The 18,544-nt window shown below is 54.8% G+C and overlaps 1 protein-coding gene across 2 annotated transcripts in view; it reads right to left on the bottom strand.

The window, feature by feature from the left end:
- The window catches only part of PLEKHD1 (pleckstrin homology and coiled-coil domain containing D1), a 30,503-nt gene extending 15,451 nt beyond the window's left edge, over positions 1-15,052 (bottom strand). Inside the window, exons 1-6 of one of the 2 annotated variants that reach the window (XM_045070978.1) lie at positions 14,603-15,052; positions 13,698-14,494; positions 2,590-2,683; positions 2,157-2,246; positions 1,851-1,927; positions 894-985 (exon numbers count right to left, since the gene is read on the bottom strand). In XM_045070978.1, coding sequence (XP_044926913.1) covers positions 894-985; positions 1,851-1,927; positions 2,157-2,246; positions 2,590-2,683; positions 13,698-13,846 — 502 coding nt within the window. In that variant the 5' untranslated portion in view covers positions 13,847-14,494; positions 14,603-15,052. Of the gene's footprint in view, positions 1-893; positions 986-1,850; positions 1,928-2,156; positions 2,247-2,589; positions 2,684-13,697 lie in introns of both variants that reach the window. The other variant, XM_004739016.3, reaches the window with a different exon arrangement.
- Between the last annotated feature and the right edge of the window lie 3,492 nt (positions 15,053-18,544).

Raw genomic sequence — 18,544 nt, 5'->3', positions numbered from 1 at the left:
CCCAGGCCGGCCAGAGAGCCGCGCCAGCTGCTGGGGCTGGGAGCCGCCGTGCTGGCCTCAGCTGCCGCCCTCCTTTCTACTCACTGTCCCTGTTCATGCATTCACAAGGCAAGGATGGCCTCATCTTCAGAAGCTCAGGTGGGTGGGTGTCTGTACCCCCCTAGAAGTGCTGTTAATTGTGCTGCTGCTCAGATCACCACCCCTCTGCACTAGTGTCTGGCGGGTGGGGGAGGGCAGGTCCTGGGGCGACAGGGCTGTCTAAGGAAACAGGGCTGAGGCCCCAAGTGTCTAAGGAGGTGGCAGGGGAGAGGATCCCAGGTAAAGGATCAAACCCCCAGTCTCACCTTCTTTCCCAAACAGAACATGTTGGCCAGCCAGTCACCAGCACAAGGTCAGGTTTAAAGTGAGCTGGCAGGTACGAGGGATTAGGGGCAAAGCCGGGACCTGGGGACCCACGGCAGGATAACATCAACTCCATTTATGGGGCCCATACCGTGTGGGCAAGAAATAAGGACTTTCAGGCATGTTCTCATTTGCCCTGGCCCTCCGCCACCTCTGAAACCTAGGGACTATTCTCGTCTCCATTTTAAGGATGAGGACATTGAGGTTCATGGGGGCTACACTGCGTGGGGACTACACAGATGACAGAGAAGGGGCAAAGCTGTGGCCAGAGCTCAGGCTCCTGGCCACCAGGTCCTCCTGCCCCCTGTCATGCTGGCCAAAAGGACACAGATTACAAGGTCAAAGCCTCTAGGCTTCCGGCTGATCTGTGTCTCCCTAGAGCTCGTTAAGCCCTGCCCCCAGCTCCACTGCCAAGCCCACGCTCTAATCCCTGGCCCCCAAGTTCTTGCTACCTAGGGAGCCTCAGCTTCCAGGCCATCCCTCTAGCCAACCTAAATACTCCTGCTTCTCCTTGGCCAACTGCAGCCCCTGGGCCTCCAGGCTTTTGATCATGGCTTCTCCCAGCTGGGCATTCTTCCAAGTCCTGGGGAGGGAGGGCAGATGGGACAGAGAAGAGAAGAAGAAACACAAAATCGTCACAACGGAAGGCTGGCAGAGAAGGAGACTGGGCATGGTTTGCGCTCGCCCATCCCGTCTCCTCCAGAATCCCAGCCCCATTCACTCCGGCCCCCGTGGTTCTGGGCACGCCACCAGCATCGATCGGTTCCCGTCCCTGGAGGCTGGCCCAGGCTGCGAAGTGGGCCACCGTGGACAGGGCCAGCAGCACTTGCAGAGCGGGGAAGAGATTGCTTCCCAGGCTCCTTCCACATCCTTGCACGCTAGCCCCGGGGCACAGGGCCTGGTGTGGGGCCCGCTCGGTGTCATTCGTTGAGCTGAAAGCATGATCCAGTGTGAACAGGCAGGTGCCAGGACAGGAGTTTATGGATAAATAGATCGTGCTAGGCTGGAGGTTTCTATGATCTGGATTCTGATTTACAAAGCACCAGTGTCAGGCTGTGCCAGGATTCACTGTGGGCCTGGGGAGGGGAGATGGGCGTCGGGAGGCAGCCAAACCCCCCGAGCGATGCTGGATTTGCTCCCAGGAGTTCAGGACAAGTGCTGTCCACGTCTGCCACCTATGACTCCAGACAGGCCAAGCTCACTGTGCTCAAAGCCCACTTAGCAGATCCCCCTCAGATGCTCTACACCTGGCCTGGCCTTTCTTCCCACCCTAACCAGCATCCACAGCTCTGTTTCCAAGGAGGCCCAGCTATTTTTCTCCCTACCCTGTCCTTTCCTGGGGTCTCAGTGCCCACCCAGGATCCCAGTGGAGAGGCAAGGAGATCAGGGTGGACCCAGCCCATAACCATTCCCTTTCGGGACCTGTCCTCCTGCCTATGAGCACTTACACCTTCCCGGACTCCTGTAGCATCTCCAGCCACTGGGTCTGCTCAAACTCGGACTCAGCAGCCAGCAAGATGTTGCCCTGCCAGGAAGAGGAGGCACAGGTGTCCCTGAGGGGAGGCCACTCCCGGGATGTCAGAGACCACCCACAAGGCCCCAATGGCCCAGCTCTGCTCCTCCATCACACATCCCTAGGACATGGACACCCTCCCAGGCCAGGCCACTGGACAGGCTGCCCCTAGGGAGTCTGGAGGTCCTTGGAGAGGCTGGTCTGCCCCGCTAAGTCCACGCTAAGGGGAGAGTTTACTCACATGGAAGTCCTGGTGGGAGATTTTCATGGCATAGGGCATGCTGGGCTCCTCCCTGGCCTCCACCAGGCAGCCTCCTAGGGGGATGACGCCCTGGGAAAGAACCAGAATAGGCAGCCCCCACCCCGCCCAGGTCACTGAAGGCCTCTGGGAGCCTTCAGCCAAAGCCAAATCCTGCCCAGCACCCCAGGCTGGGGGCCAGACTGACTCCCAAAAGGAAGAGGAAGGGCTGGGGCAGGCTCTGGGGCACAGGAGGGCACAGGGGTCAGCCCAGGAGAGGCAGGGAGTCTTGTGCCCCAGGAAGGATTTGTTCTCCAGACTCTCTGCTAGACCAGAGCAAGAAGAGAGAAGGTCTTCTACCCTTACAGGATACACTCCCCCATTGTCCCCACGAGACCTTCCCCCCTGTGGCCCTGGGCGGGGGAGAATGTCTCACCTTAGGATGTATATTGAAGTATTTATTGCTTTCAAAGTTCTTTTTCTCGCTCTCAGAGTAGTAAAGAAGAAAGCTCTCTTTGATGATGAAAAACCTAGAGTGGGTGGTGGGGAAGAAGAGGCAACCAGGAGGGAAGGCGTGAGGTTTCTTGGGACAGTAAGAAGGCCCCGGAGGTCCTGCCACCCTGGGGACACCAGCTCAGACTCATCACCAACTCACGTTCCCCATCTGGGCCAAGGCCTCAGCTGGCCAGTCACCCACCACCGGAACAGCCTGGCCCTCGCCCCAGTGGGAAGCAGAAGTGAGACGCCCACAACGGACCTCCATGTGTGGCTACCTCCCTCCTGCCACACTGGCATCCTTGGCACAGGAGGGCACCTGTAGTCCTTCCCCTCCGGTATCTTCAACCCCTTGAGCCATAGCTCTAGTCGCTTAGGGTCTCCCCCAAGAGAGGGGGGAGGAGGGAAAGGAGAAAGCTTTCCCACCATTTCTGCCTCTCAGCCTCTCTGTTGTAGGAAACACAGAGCTTTGGGAGGCCTCCCTCATTGCTAACAGATTGTGTAAGATCCCAAGATGCGTCTTCTGACAAGTAATCATGACGCTGGCGATGGCATGGAATGTGGGTATGGAGGCCCACCAGCCCCGTGACCTTTCCTGAGGCTGCAGCTGCAGGGAGAGGGTCCCCGGGGCACCCACAGCTGCCACCTCGCCTCTCCCAGGAAAGAGAAGCTCAGCTTTGTCCTGTGGTATGAGCCCATCGCCAATCCTAGTTCTTTATTTACACCGACCCTCTTGGCCCAGCCAAACACCGAACGGAGCTGTGGACATCCTGTCAGTGCCCTCCTCCCCCACGCCTCTCGACCTCTGATGGAGAAAGGACACCAGTACCACCTTCTGCCCAGATGCAGGGACAGTCTGGGCCCTCCAGCACCTGACCCCGGTGGGTTTCCCGCCACTTCTGCCCTCAGCCTCTCTGTCCAAGCCAACACTGACCTTGACCTCACCAGCCCTCACCTCACTACATTTTGTACAGTCCTGCGAAGGAGATTGTGCATCCTCCCCGGAACGCCCTGCCTATTGCTTTTCATCTGGATGCCCCCTTCCTTGGGAACCTGCCCAGCCCACAGTGCCATCCCGGCTCCTCTGGCCTTGCTGACTGGGCCGTGCGCTGGACCCTTAGCGCCCATATGCACTAAGGTGTTCCTCTTGTCCTGAGGGGATGCTGGGCTCCTGAGGGGCAGGGGCATGCCCTCTCTGATCCACAGGCCAAGGGAGAGGCCCCCTGCTGGTTTCCGAGAAACTTCATAGGGTAGTTAAGAACACAGGCTTTGGCACCAGACAGACCTGGCATGTCCCAGCTGGGGGACCCTGGGCGAGTTAGCTCACTTCTCTGAGCATCAGTTTATTTACCTGTGGAATGGGGATGATAACACCTACCCCAGAAGAGCTGGAACAGTTTAAGTGGCTATTTGCCCCATCTCTGGTGTTTTGTTACGGGAGCCTAACAAAGACAAATAGGTTCTTTCCTTCCTGACACTTCCGGAGTCCCCTCCCCACCGAGGGTACAGCGCTGTGCCAGGGACGTAGCTGGGGAGAAGGGACAACAGGTGGATGGTCACTGGCCACAATGGGCAGGGAGACAACAGGGGCTCTGGCGTCAAACAGTCCCCATCCCTCAAGCCATGATCTCAGGCGAGCTCTCAGCTTTGCTCAGCCTCCCTTTCAAAGCTTCTCTATAACATGAGGGGTGCAAATATTTGTCTCTTGGGGCTGTTGTAAAGACTCATTGCTGAGCTCCCGTTGTGTGCCAGGCACTGTACTCGGTGCTAGGGAGCGAACTGTGGGCAAGAGAGACACATAGAGCTTACAGTTGAGTATGTGTGCATGGGCAGGCCAACGGTTAAGTAAGCAAGAGAGAAAGTCCACGTACCAGATACCAACAAATGCTCAGGGGGGAAATAAAGTGGGATAAGTAACGGGGTGAGTGGTGGGTGGGGGTTTCGATATTAAACACGGTGCTCAGGGAGCGCCTGATCATGAAGGTGACATTTGAGAAGATGCTCCTGGCAGAGAAGCCCCAGGTGCAAAGGCCCTGAGAAGCAAGTGGGGCTCTGGAAGGAACCGTGAGGCTCACAGCATGGCTGTAGCAAGACCCGATAACGGCGCCCATGAAGGGTCCACACACTATGCACACCAAGGCCAGCCTCGCGTCAGCTCTGCTCAGCTTGGTTTGGGTGGGCGTGAAGGTCAAGGGAGGGGGGCCAGCATGAACCTGGAGGAGAGCGACTCCGCAGCGGGCAGGGGTGAGTACCGCCCAACAAAGGGTGCGTTCGGCCAGTACACTGCCAGGTTCCAGGAGCCACCTTCATTCAGAAACCTCTCAGTGACAGCCCTTGCTCCCACTGATGACGCCCAGCTTCCTCTCAGCAGGTGAGAGCCCAGAACCGGAGTGGCCCGGCACAGAAGGACATGTCTTCTTCCCGTCCCTTCCTTCAAATTCCCCTTGCTCCCCGACGCTCTCATTCTGACTGCGAGCCAGAGGCATCTCCTTCTGTGCCCTGTGCAGTTGGCGGACGATGCCAGGGCCGAGACAACCCCCATTATTTAGCTGTTCTCGTGTGCTGGCTCCCCTGCTTAGTGTTCTGAGTGTGCCTGAGTGTTTGATCGAGGTCACAATCCTGGAAGACGGGACTTTTGTTCCCATTTGACAGATGAGGAAACTGAGGCCCACAGCAGAAATAACGTGGGCAAAGTCACCCAGCTTGGGCAGAGATAGGGCTGGGACAAGAGCCTGCAGACCACAGTCCCTGCTCCTACTTCCCCTCGTGCGGAGCTGCTTCTGCTCATGGCAGCACCGGGCAGGAAACCACCAGCCGGAGGCGAGAGGTGCTGAGGCTGGGGAGTCCCGGGTCAGAGCTCGTCAAGTACCAGCTGTGCGGCCAGGGCAGGTCACCTGGTCTCTCCAGGCCTCAGGTCCAAGTGTGACTGAGGACAATCATAGCAGCTACATCTCTTAGGGTTTGGGGGATAAGTAAATGAGCTTGTTCATATAAAGACGTAGTGTATTGTGACACATGGTAAATATTCAATAAATGCTTAGTTTTATTACCGCTGTTGTTATTATTATGGTTATAATAAATATGATTATAATATTATTTATTTTTTTTTTTTTTTTTTTTTTAAAGATTTTATTTATTTATTTGACAGAGAGAAATTACAAGTACATTGAGAGGCAGGCAGAGAGAGAGAGAAGGAAGCAGGCTCCCTGCTGAGCAGAGAGCCCGATGCGGGACTTGATCCCAGGACCCTGAGATCATGACCTGAGCCGAAGGCAGCGGCTTAACCCACTGAGCCACCCAGGCGCCCCTATAATATTATTTATTATTATTTATATTTTAGAGTCTGCGGCAGGCTGCCCCTGCCTCTGTTCCCATCTCCCCTGCCAGCCCACTGGCTCCTACTGGCAGCAGCCCTCGGCCCCTCCAGCCCAGCTGGCCAGCCCCTGTCCTCCAAGCACCGGGCTTCTCCCTGCATCTCAGCTCCCTCCTGTCCAAGGCCCACCCTTCCATCCAGGAACAACTTCAGGCCTGACCGGAGTGTCAGTGTCGGCAGTCCCAGGCCTCTCCCTGGCAGCCCCGCTAGTGAGCCCCGCCCCACTCCACCTGGGGTGCAGCCCAGAGCGTGTGAGTGAGGGGAAGGGTCTGGTCAAGGCCACGGCCTCCTCTCTCAGGCCCTAAAGGATGGTATTTGCATGTCCAGCTAAATGAGCATTTGCAAGGTGCCAGGACGCTCACTTTGGCAAGTATTTCACTGGCAATATCTTTTTCTATCTCTCACAGCGACTCTAAGAGATGGAGGTATTTGTGCTTCTGGATGCTGGTGACTCAGTGGAGGCACAGGGAGATCAAGCAGCAAGGGAGGGGCAGACTGGGAAGTCGGCTCGGTCTGCTGACGCAGCTGATGTTCTGGACTGTTGTGCTCTGGGATGGCCGGTCCTCATGGCTCAGCCTGACCCTCCCAATCCCTCCTGCCTGCAGTGGCTGTTTTCCTAGAACTCATCTCGGCAGACAGATGGCAAGCTCCCGGTCAGCTCAGGTCAGGAGGCATTAATGAATCACTGGGTAGAGCCAAGTCCTCAGTGGGCCTCTGAGGCTTTCTGACTCCCTGCCCTTGAGGAGCTTAGAGTCGAATACAGGAGAGACCGGGTAGAAATCAATCCTTTAAAAAAACAGCTAATGCTTATCGAGCTTCTCCTTTGCACCAGGCGCTGTTCTGGTAACATCATTATGTGTGTTAACTCATTCGTTCCTCACATGAGGGAGGCAAGGTAAGGAGCGCAGAGGAGTTAAGTCATATGCCCTAGGTCACACAGCTGGTAAGTGAGGGAGCTGGGATGATTGTAAGGCACCGGCAGGGCACTGCAACATGGCCAAGCACCAGCACACCACGGGACACTGTAAAGCACACAGATACACGCTGACATTACCAGTTTGTATGAGGTACAAGAAGAGTATAGACTGGGGAGAAGTGATGGTTTAGGTGTCCAGCCAAGGGAATTCTCTGAGAGGAGGTGACAACTGATCAGGGTTTTGAAGGCTGAATAGGAGTATGTCAGGACTCTGGGAGGAAGGCAAAGGGAGAAATGCATTCCAGACAGAAGGGACAGCACATGTAAAGAACCATGTGTTCAAGGTTAATAAAACATGTCTGGTATTACTGGCAGATGAATAGAAAAGGGGTAGGCTGGGGTATGGGGGAGGGACAGTAGGGGGTGAGTGAAGGTCAAAGAGAGAAGCAGGGACCAGAGCAGGGTGGGGCTGCTTCTTGCTGATGAGGGCAGCTGCCGGCTTAGGTGACAGGGTGGACACCAGTGCCATCCAGTACGAACAAGGGACTCTGGGAGGTATTTCCTAAGCTTTGTCTCCACCTTTTACTCCCCTCCTCAGTGCTCTGAACGCAACGAGGGCTCAGCTAGAGCCTCATGGCCAACAATGGCCTCATGGTCAATCCAGTCGGAAGTGAGAGGACAGGCAGTACACTTAGACCCACGGGTATCTTCAAAGTTGGGCAGGTCCTGTTTAAGAAAGGGATCCACTCTGCTGAGCTCCTTACTCTTTGAAAAGGCAAAAGTCAAGTTTGGGAGTCAGGGCCGGAAAGGGCCTTGGAGCACAGAGCGAGAGCGAGAGCAAGTTGGAGCCAGGGGAGATCCTGGAGGGCTGTGGGGAGGAGGGTTGGTGGGAGAGTGCAGAGGACAGAGGCCCCAGGGCAGATGTGAGCGGCTGGGTCCTACAGTGTCAACAGACAGTGGTGAACAATCCCATCTCTGGGGGTGGTGGCAAGACCGGGTGTCTGGAAGGCTCCGGAAAACAGGGAGCCAGCATTCAATGAGACAGGGTTCACACTTCTGTGATTTAAATGCCTCTTCCATCGTTTTTCATTGCCAAACCTCTTCGCAAATATCTTGTGTGAAAGGCGGGTCTGTCCCTGCGGGGGTGGGGAAGGGGGGTGGGGAGACAGAGGGATGAGCTGAGCTGCTGCAGAGAGGACCCGCTGCAGAAGACCCCTCGGGAAATAAGCGTTTGGAGCTCCCTGAGGATGGCCAGAAGCCCTGGGGCAGGTGTAGGTTTCCTCAGGATGTGGGATCAGACCTCGGGTCAGTTAACTCACTCTCAAGAAGGCAGCGAGAGCCCAGTAGACAGGTGAGCTACACACGGGTTACGTTTCACCGGAAGGCGGATGTCTTGGCTGCCTGGCTGCCCCTTCTTCCCTGGGCACAAACTTCCAGAATAGACCGGCACACCCTCTCCCTTATCCCTGAGACTCTCGGGCACTGAGAACAGGTGTGTGGTGTTTGGGGCCAGGTAAATCCTAGAGCAGGGGAAGGATAGCTCGTCAGAAGTGTCCTTTTTCAGCAGTGGCAGAAGGAAGGTAAGAAAAGACACAGCCCCCAGCATATGTCCCTTTCTATTCATGCCGAGTGACCCGGTGGGCTCCGGGGACACTTGTCCTGGCCTATGCCACTTGTGTGGACAGCAGGACAGCAGGAAACCTCGCTGTGAAGGGCACCAGGAATGACAAGTAGGAGTTTATGCAGACATCATCAAGTCCAAGGGAGTTTTCACAAATGGTAGCGCGATTCTTCAAACAATACAGTAAAGACAAGGTTACTATGTAATACCGATCGGAATGCAGAGGCACTGGGTGAAGTGGGCAGAGGCTGGGAGCCCCACCCCGTTGTGGTTAGGTACGGTCAAGGGATCTCTAGAGTCCTCCACAGAACACATCTGAAAAACCACAGCGTGACCCACCTCCACTGCAGCACACTGTGAAGTGAGATGGGGCAGGGCCCCTGGCCTGGCTCAGCAGCTGGTCTCCCGCAGGCCCAGACCCGAACTCCGAGCGCCCGCCTCTAAGCCTAGGTTTGCTTTCCAGCACAGCCAGAGCTGCTCTCAAAGGAAGTCGCTTTCATATTTCCAAGTCCTGAACTGCCTGCGTGGGCCCTGCTTGAGCTCTGACCCCTATTCCGGGGAGGCCCATTTTCAAACAGACCGTCAGCAGCCACGAGGCCCAGCTCCTGGGCTTGGGGGCCGAGGGAAGCGGGTCTTGTTTGCACTGGTAACCGATTCCCTTCAGAAGTCCCCGTGAGGAACCCTCCTACACTGTTGGTGGGGATGCAATCTGGTGCAGCCACTCTGGAAAACAGCGTGGAGGTTCCTCAAAAGTTGAAAATAGAGCTACCCTATGACCCAGCAATTGCACTACTGGGCATTTACACCAAAGATACAAACGTAGTGATCCGAAGGGGCACGTGCACCCGAATGTTTATAGCAGCAATGTCCACAATAGCCAAACTATGGAAAGAACCTAGATGTCCATCAACAGATGAATGGATCAAGAAGATGTGGTGTATACACACACAAACACACACATTGGAAAACTATGCAGCCATCAAAAAATGAAATCTTGCCTTTTGCAACAATGTGGAACTAGAGGGTATTATGCTTAGTGAAATAAGTCAATCGGAGAAAGACAAATATCATATGATCTCCCTGATATGAGGACGTGGAGATGCAATGTGGGGGGCTTGGGGGGAAGGAGAAGAATAAATGAAACAAGATGGGATCAGGAGGGAGACAAACCAAAGGAGACTCTTAATCTCACAAAACAAACTGAGGGTTGCTGGGGGAAGGGGGGTCAGGAGAGGGTGGTTGGGTTATGGACATTGGGGAGGGTATGTGCTATGGTGAGTGCTGTGAAGTATGGCGATTCACAGACCTGTACCCCTGGGGCTAATAATATATTATACGTTTATAAAAAAAAATTTAAAAAAGAAGTTCCCGTGAATCATCACGTGTGAGTGAAGCCGGAATGAACAGCTGGTATTGCATTGTTTGGCTGTGAGATGGCACCCACCTCCCTAACCTAAGGGCTCAGGGGAACCTGGAAACCACCACCTCCAAAAGGGGCAGGGGTAACAGACCGAAGGATCTGGAGAGATCCTCACCTGCCCCCTGGCCACCTTCCACCACACTGTGGCACTAGATGAAGCTTGAAGGACCCAAGTCGATGATAAGAAGACGAGTGCGCAGGCACAGAAGACGAGCAATAACGCTACAGCTGTGCCCATGGGACACCTCAGGCAGCCAGCTGTGCGGAGTTCTGTGTCAGCCAGAAAGCGAGACCAAGTCGCACTGCCACGAGAGCCTGAGCCTGGCGTGTGCTGCTGACATGCTAGGTCTTCCCTTCAGCCTGGGAGCCGGCTCCGCGTGGTGATGTCATCGCTAGGAAACAGCACTCAGGGCCACTGATGAAACTCCCAGACCCAAATCCCTGTGGGAATAGAGTCTCCCCGAGATTTTTTTGGTACGGTGACCACAGATGATCTTTCCACACCCGGGCAGGTTATGCCCTGAGATCTGGGAAGTGGGGCCACCGTCTCACGGTTCCCCTGGCATTTGTTCAGAAGGGTTCTCCTAAGTGTCCACTAAGTTCCCTACGTTCCCCTGGCACTTAATGGACACTGACTCCTAGCTTGCCCTAATGGCCACCTTATATGGGGGAAGGAGGAACCCGGGGCTGTATAGAAGGCCCTGCTGCAGGAATTGACTGGGCCCTCCTCATCAGGGGCTTAGGCCTTGGCATTTGTTCAGAAGGGTTTGGGACAGGGACTAGAGGCTGGGGAGAGGATTGAACCCTGGGAGGGCTGGCAGGCCTGTGGGTCCAGACCTGCAGCAACTGACACTGGCTGAGGCTAAGACACTCTCGGCACCTTTCCTCCTGGTCTTTGCCAACAGCCTCTGCATTTCCACTGCTCACAGACGAGGGAGCACTGAGTCATCAACCTTACCCTCTAGTCACTTCTCCCAGGTTCTCTTCTCTCTTTTAAGTAAGGTTTTGATTCCTTTCCCCTTTGGTAGCCCCTGGGGAGAAAGCGGATCCTTTAGCTTGAGGGAATCTTCCCACCCCAGGAAGGGCAGGGCTGCTCGGGTGGGGTATGGTTGGGAGGCAAAGGCCCTGAGATGGGTCCCGAGCTACTGAGCGGAAGAGGCTTTATAGAACCCAGCTGGCCACCGCTGGTTCCATCCTGCCCGTTATTGATGCGGCGGGAGCCTTTCCAGGCCCCCTCCCCTTAGCTGCCCCAGCCAGGGCATCGATCGCCTTAATGGCAAGGCTCTGCAGGGGCGGGCCTAGGCTGCCCCCTCCCCAAGCCTTCCTGTGGCCACTAATTAGCTGAAGTCCAGACTCTATTGCACAAATGAGGAACTGGGGCCCAGGGGGCCCTGCCGGGAAGCAAGAGGGGGCTAAGCTTAGCATCAGGCCTCCCCCACCCCCAACTGGCAGGTGGGCTGTTAGTTGTTCCCTGAACCCCAGGGGAGGGGGACTCTGTTAAGTGGCAGCTCTAGAATTCCTATAAAAGAAGGGAACAGAGGTGACAACCCCCTCAGAAGGAGGCTGGAGGACTTGAGCTGAAGCTGTATTTGCAGAGCACATGCTGTTCTCAATGAGACTGGATGGTTTTTGGAGCGGCTGTGGGGGCTGCTGATGGAGAGTATGGGTGGGGGAGCTAAAGCCTCCCAGGCCTCCCTTGGTGCCCTCAATGGGCTTTGAGCTGGGATCCTTTGCCCCTGGCACCTCCCAATCCTGAAAACAACTGTGGGTACAGGGCCCGGGTCTCCACCACTGTAAGTGAGGGGGGCTAGGAGATAGACCCTGGGGTTCACAGGCCCCTAGTATTTACTAAAGATGTGATCAGGTGTAAGTGGCTGGCAAGAAAGGTCTTGGAGGATGAGACCCAGACTCAGGGCAGGAGCCAGACCCGATGGGGTGGGACCAGTAGCTGCTGGGAGCAATTAAGGCAGAAGAGAGGGGCATGGGGGTCACTGCGATGATGGTACTTGAGTTTACAAGCAACCTTCCCACTCCCTTTCCCCACCAGGGTGCCCTGCTAAAGACCAGGAACTGGGGCGCCTGGGTGGCTCAGTGGTTTGGGCTGCTGCCTTCGGCTCGGGTCATGATCTCAGGGTCCTGGGATCGAGTCCCGCATGGGTCTCTCTGCTCGGCGGGAAGCCTGCTTCCCCCCCCCCCTCTGCCTGCCTCTCTGCCTACTTGTGATCTCTGTCTGTCAAATAAATAAATAAAATCTTTTAAAATAAAATAAAATAAAACAAAGACCAGGAACTGCTTCTTAGCCCAACCTTGGAAGCCCCCCAGAAGATGCCCTCCGCGTTGCCCCGGGCCTCCATTTAGGGGATGAGAGAGAAGTTTAATTTTGGAGGAATTCGAGAAACCTATCTCCCACTCAATCCCAGAGAGAAACCTGGCAGAACCAACAAAGGTAGGTGAAACCCGCTCCGTAAATCATGAAGCATCTTCCATGGATCCTTTTGTTCTACGGGTCTTATAGAAATATTAAATTATTCATCAAAACAGAACATCAGAACCAAACGCTGCACATCTCTGTGATCTGTGGTTCTGGGATATCTGAGGCCCTGCTCCAGGACAGACTCACAGGGGGATGGGAAAGAGCATCTGGACACACTCCTCCTTTCCGTGCAGGGTCGCACCTCCAGGGAGAGGCTGGATCAGGGTCTGAGCTCTAGCGACCATTCTAATAGCAAATCTCAGAACTGAGATTGGCTTGAGGGTGGAAGCTGTCCAGAAGATGGCCCATTGTTCCTGCAGCCAGCGTGGGGAGCTTCCCTCAAGTTCAAGGCTATGAGCCATCCCTCCAATACCTTCCTCCTGTAAGAAGCCCCTTCCTCCAGTACCTTCTGGGCCCCTTTGTAAGTGGAAAGTGGCTACTGCCTGGCATCTGGGGAGTCCCCTCTGAGTTGTGGACAGGGAAGCTGGGCTGGGGCTGCTCTGACCCTCTTTAACACTCCTTCCTACAGATCGATCCCTGGGACAGGACCGATCCATCCTCTCCCCTGTCCCCTCAGTCTCCACGCATCTCTGTCTCAGCTCAGTTCCTCCTCTTCGGCTTCTGTGCCAGAGCACTGGAGACTCTTTTCCCTAAGGTTCAGATTTCTAAAAATCAGTTCAAGGGAGAGTTGGAGGGGTTGCCACATGACTGCCACCAAGCGCAGGCACAGACCTTTCCTCACCCTTCCTCTCTCTCTTGGCTGAGTCAGAAGCCCACGGTGGAGCTAGCACAGGGTCAAGTGGGGGAGAGGGGGGCTTGTGAAGATGATGGAATTGTCCGTGGGGATCCCAGGAGGATATCTTTGGCTGGATATCTTTCCCTCCCAGGCAGAGTCTGACCTAACCTGATCCAGATGGGCACTTATCATGGCCATGACCTCTTCGGACCATGCCCAACCTCCCCACTCAGACTTAGATGCATTCCATAGAGGAATCTCACACCCCCCGCGCCCCGTCCCCGGGCCAGTGGTACCACCCCAGGTGGGCCAGCACTCCGACAGGGATGGCCCGGGTCCCAGCGGAGATCCACATCTTCCAGGGACAGCCAAAGGCAGGAGTGAAACAGGGCGAGGCCAAGGTCACCAAGGAAGTCAGAGGCCAACGGTAATAGCGAGAATGGTACAGGGTTCTTAGGCCCCGGGCTCCCTCCCCAGGCGGTTCTCACCGGGCGCAGGAGGCGCACTCACCGCCGGGACCACTTGGCCGACGGCCTCCCGAAAGGCCGCTTCCACAGCACACCGTAGAGCTGCACTTTGGTGCTGATGTCCAGCGCGTCCGAGTCAGTCTGCTCCAGGGACGGCGAGGGCGACACCGAGTTGGACTTGGACGTGAACATCCTGCCTCCGCGGGGCTGTCCGGGGCCGGGCCCACCCACTCCCCGGGGTCGGCACAGACTGGGGGCTTCCGGCGAGGGCGGGCGCGCGACGGAGGGCTGCGGGGAGGCGGCGTCGGCGCGCGGCTTCGTGCGCCGTCGGGGCGCGTTCCAGCTCGCAGAGGCGCCGAGCCGCCCGGGCCAGGACCCGCTGCCGGAAAGCGCGAGGGGCGTGAAGCGCGGCGCCGAAGGGTCGCGGGGCGCGCAGCCTGCGCCTTGGATTCGCGGCTGGGGCGGGCCCGGTGGGAACTCGGCTGGGAGGGCGGCTCAGTCTCCAGCCGGCAGCATCTCCCTCCAGCTCCCCGCGACAGTCCCAATTCTGGTGGCCCCGATTGGCTGGGAGGGGCAGGTGAGCTAGCTGGAGGCCAACCGCGAGCGCCAATCAGTGCGGGCGCCGGCTGGAGGGCCGGGCTCTGCGCGCCCGGAAGGTCCCGGCGGGTCGCTCGGCCCGGGATGCGGTCTCTGCGTTTCCCCACCCCCACCCCTCGCGCCCCGCTCTACCCCGCACCGCCACCTCCTGTACCCTCCGGCGTGCGGGCAGGGCCTCACCGAAGTTGGGAAGTCGTGTGCTTTGTAATGTGCTTGGGTCACTCCTGCAGACACCTACTCGAGCTAGGTAGAGGAGAGCAAGGGGCAAGGGTTTGGTGTTAGACAGGTTTGGAACCCCAGCTGAGTCCTCACGCAGCTCCGAGGAGCTGCGGAGAGTCTTGCTTCTCTCACCTGTGAAGCGGAGATGCCAGTGCCTCCTCGGGCTGGGCGCGGGCCAGGTAAGAATTCCGTAAGTGCCCGAAGCGCCCGCAGGGAGTGCAGACTCCCCGCCCTTCCCGCCCCCCCTAGAGTGGGTTTCAGTCGGCACCGCTGCCGCCTCGCCGGGATCAGATTCCTCTTCCCAGAACTTGGCTGTCCGCGTCGGCACTTGGCACTCGGTGTCAGCGCCGAACGTCAGTGCAGTTTGCGTCCGTGATTTATCTGCGCGCCTGGCTGGTGTTGCGGGGTCCGGCGCTCCACCCACTTCCGCTCCTCTCGGCCTGGGCTCTGGGTGACCCGCTGGCCTCCACGCCTAGGTAGACGTCTGTTCAACCTCTGGGGACCCTGGACGGAAGGGCTGTGTTACCCCGCGGCCCGCTGGCACCGCGCCAAAAGCAGGGGAGTGAGTTTGCGCAGTAAGAGGCAGCCTGCTAGACCACACTGCAGTCACCCTTCCCGGGCGGAGGAGCCACCTCTGTGCCCTTGAGAAAAACCACCCCACGCCACGCCCCCCAGGAGCTCTGATTCCTCCTGTGTAAGAAAAAGGAGTTGGATTAGAACAGAAGTTTGCAAGTGGGTCGCCTAAGAGCCAGATCGGTTTATAGATATACTGTATTAATTTGCCCAAGTAAAAAATTGAGGTGTAATTATTACAGGATAAATGCACAGACCTTAAGTATATATCTGGCCAAGTGTATTTTGTTAATTATGTGCACAGAGTAACCACCACCAAACAAGATACAGAATATTTCCATCACCCCAGAAAGTTCCTACCTGCCCCTATCCAGTCAACTGCCATCCCCCAACCCCTCCTAAGCAACTGCTTTCTCTTAGCAACATTTGCACACCTTTAAACATTTTTTAAATGTTCCTGCCTAAAATGACCTTCTTCCAGACCCGCCATGCCCTATTGTCCTTTGCTCAGCTTGTCATGCTCATTTATTAACTGCCTGCCTCCTCCCTGTAGGGATTTGAGCTTGCCATCCTCACTATGTCCTCCCCACAGCCTTCCCAGGTCTAACGTTTCATTTCATGAGTCTGGTCAAGAAGGGGTCTCCCCAAGGGCTCCCACACCTTCCCCTAATGAACTCTGGAGTTCCCAAGCCCCCGCTGCATACGTTGGTGCTCATTGTCCAAACTGCCACATCTGAATCCCCTTGTGCCTCCTCATGCCCCTGCAGAAACATGTCAGGTCCGGCCCAGGGCCCCGGTCCACCAGGTGGGAAGAGACAGGGCTAGGATAGAAGGCAGAGTGGACATTTCACACGCTTCAGGGCTCTTTTGGACACAGGTTCCAAAGCACGGAAAATGTTCCACTTTAGGAGTCCTGCTTTTCCCAGATGGAAGCTAGAAAACTTGTGCTGGAAGCCTTTTGGGGTGGAGGGCATGGGTTGGGGGTACTAGGACAAGACTTGGAGATGCTGGTGACAGACAAGAAGAAAAAAACCTGCAGAGGCATCGGTGTCTCCAGGGAAGGTGGTACTTGGAGCACATGACTGGGGGTCAGCTGTGGCTGCAAGATTGCGTCCCCCCAGGCAGCAAGCAGTGTCCACACTGGCTGCACTGGCTGTCCTGGGCAGGTGACATGCAGACAGCAGCAGCAAGAGTTCTGTGGTGGTGACAGCTTTGTCATCAGCGGGCTTCCTCAGTGTGGCAGCATTCCTGGAAGCTTTACCTCTGGTCAGGTCTAGTTCTCTAGCCCTGCCAATGTCCTTTTACTCTATTAATTCCTTTTCTGCTTAATCAGGTCAGGACCAGCTTTAGCTGCTTGGGAAGAACTAGTGCTGAGCTCCTGAGCCATAGGAGGGAGAAGCGTTCTTTTTTTTTTTTTTTTTAAGATTTTATTTATTTATTTGACAGAGAGAGATCACAAGTAGGCAGAGAGGCAGGCAGAGAGGCAGGCAGAGAGAGAGAGGAAGAAGCAGGGTCCCTGCTGAGCAGAGAGCCCGATGCGGGACTCGATCCCAGGACCCTGAGATCATGACCTGAGCCAAAGGCAGCGGCTTAACCCACTGAGCCACCCAGGCGCCCCACCTGGAAGCGTTCTTAAGGAAACTGTTCCCAAGGAGCTGGGCGGAATGAGCCCAAGTGGCTCCTGGGAAATGTTCAATGTCTTTACTGGAACAAACAAGTTTCTTCAGGGGTGAAGAGAAACCAATCTTTGCCGGTTCCCTCTACACACGGGACACCTGACCCGACCTTAAATAATGGCCGAGGCATGCTTCCCTCAACTAAGCAGCCCAGATCATACCAAGTGAGCCCTGGGAGAAGCCGTTTCTGCTTCAATTGTGTTCTCTGCCCTCGCTGGTGAGAGTGCTGAAGGCCAAGCAGGTGCTTCTGAGGAAGACAAACAAGCTGGTGACAATTCAGTGCCTTGGACCCAGTAGGGGCTGGTGTTGCTCAATCTTAACCAGGAACTGGGTGAGACCAGTCAAGGGCAGATGCTCAGCCCCAGAGCTGATGTTCTAAGAAGCTTGTTTACATCCTATCCATTTCGTTGAATTTTTGAAACAGTCTCAGTGAGGTCCTGAATTTTTGAAACAGTCTCAGTGAGGTCCGTATTAGTTTTCATTCTCCAGGGGAGTAAAATGAAGTTCAAAAAGTTGTCTATTACTTTTCAAAAAGGTTGTCTACTACTCCCCTAGTCATTTCTGGAGCATGAAACACCCTCAAATACGTGCGGAATGTGGGAAGTGACAGGAATATATATTTTATTTTCTTTTGGCCTTTATTTGTTTCCTCAGCTTTAGTGAGGCATGACTGACGTAAATATTTACATTGTTCAACATGACTTACTACATGCATATTGGGAAATGCTTACCACAATCAAGTTAATGTATTCATCACCTCACATAGTTACCATTTTGTTTGTGTGCCTGTGTGTGGTGAGAACACTTCAGACCTACTCTCAGCAAATCTCGAGTATACAATGCAGTATTATTAACTATAGACCTCATGCTGTACACTCAATCTCCAGACCTTACTCATTTTATAACTGAAAGTTTGTACCCTTGGACCAACATCTCCCCATTCTCTGGTTCAATGAATTTGACTTTTTAAGATTCTACACATGAGTGAGATCAGAGGGCATTTGTCCTTCTGTGTTTGGTTTCATTTCCATTATCATAAGGTCCTCCAAGTTCATCCATGTTATTGCAAATGGCCGAAAGTCCTTATTTTTACAGTTGAATACTATCCCACTGTGCATATATGAACCACATTTTCTTCATTTATTCATCCATCTGTAGACACTGACGTGGTTGCCGTATCTTGGCTGTTGTGAATAACACTGCAACGAACATGGGAGTGCGGACATCTCTTCAGGATACTTCCTTTGAATATTATACCCTGAAGTGATATTGTTGGATCACAGGGTAGTTCTATTTTTAATTTTTTAAGCAATCTCCACGCTGTTTTCCATAGTGGCTGTACCAATTTACATTCCTACCAACAGTGCACGAGAGTTCCCTTTCCTCCACCTCTTTGCCAACACTATCTCCTTTTTGACAACAGCTATGCTATGTGTGAAATGATATCTCATCGTGGTTTTGACTTGCATTTTCCTGATTAGTGACGCTGAGCACCTTTTCATGTACCTGTTAGACATTCGTATATCTTCTTTGGAAAAATATCTATTCAGTTCCTCTGCCCACTTTTTAATTGGATTAAAAATATATATATTGAGTTGTCTTCTTTGGATATTAGCCTCCTATCAGATCACTGATTTACAAATATCTTCTCCCATTCCATAGGCTGCCTTTTCATTTTGTTGCTGGTTTGCTGTGCAGGTTTTTGGTTCGGCAGAGCCCCACGTGTTTATTTTTGCTTTTGTTGCTTTTGCTTTAGTTAAATCTTCATTTAGTGATAACACAGTAGTGGTTTGGTCCTCATGAGCCAATACCACCCCTGGATTAG

This window comes from Mustela putorius, unplaced genomic scaffold (genome assembly GCF_011764305.1).
Source record: "Mustela putorius furo isolate JIRA1106 unplaced genomic scaffold, ASM1176430v1.1 tig00000129_pilon_pilon_pilon, whole genome shotgun sequence".
In the NCBI taxonomy this organism is placed as follows: domain Eukaryota; kingdom Metazoa; phylum Chordata; class Mammalia; order Carnivora; family Mustelidae; genus Mustela; species Mustela putorius.
This window is presented reverse-complemented; position numbering and strand designations above follow the sequence as displayed.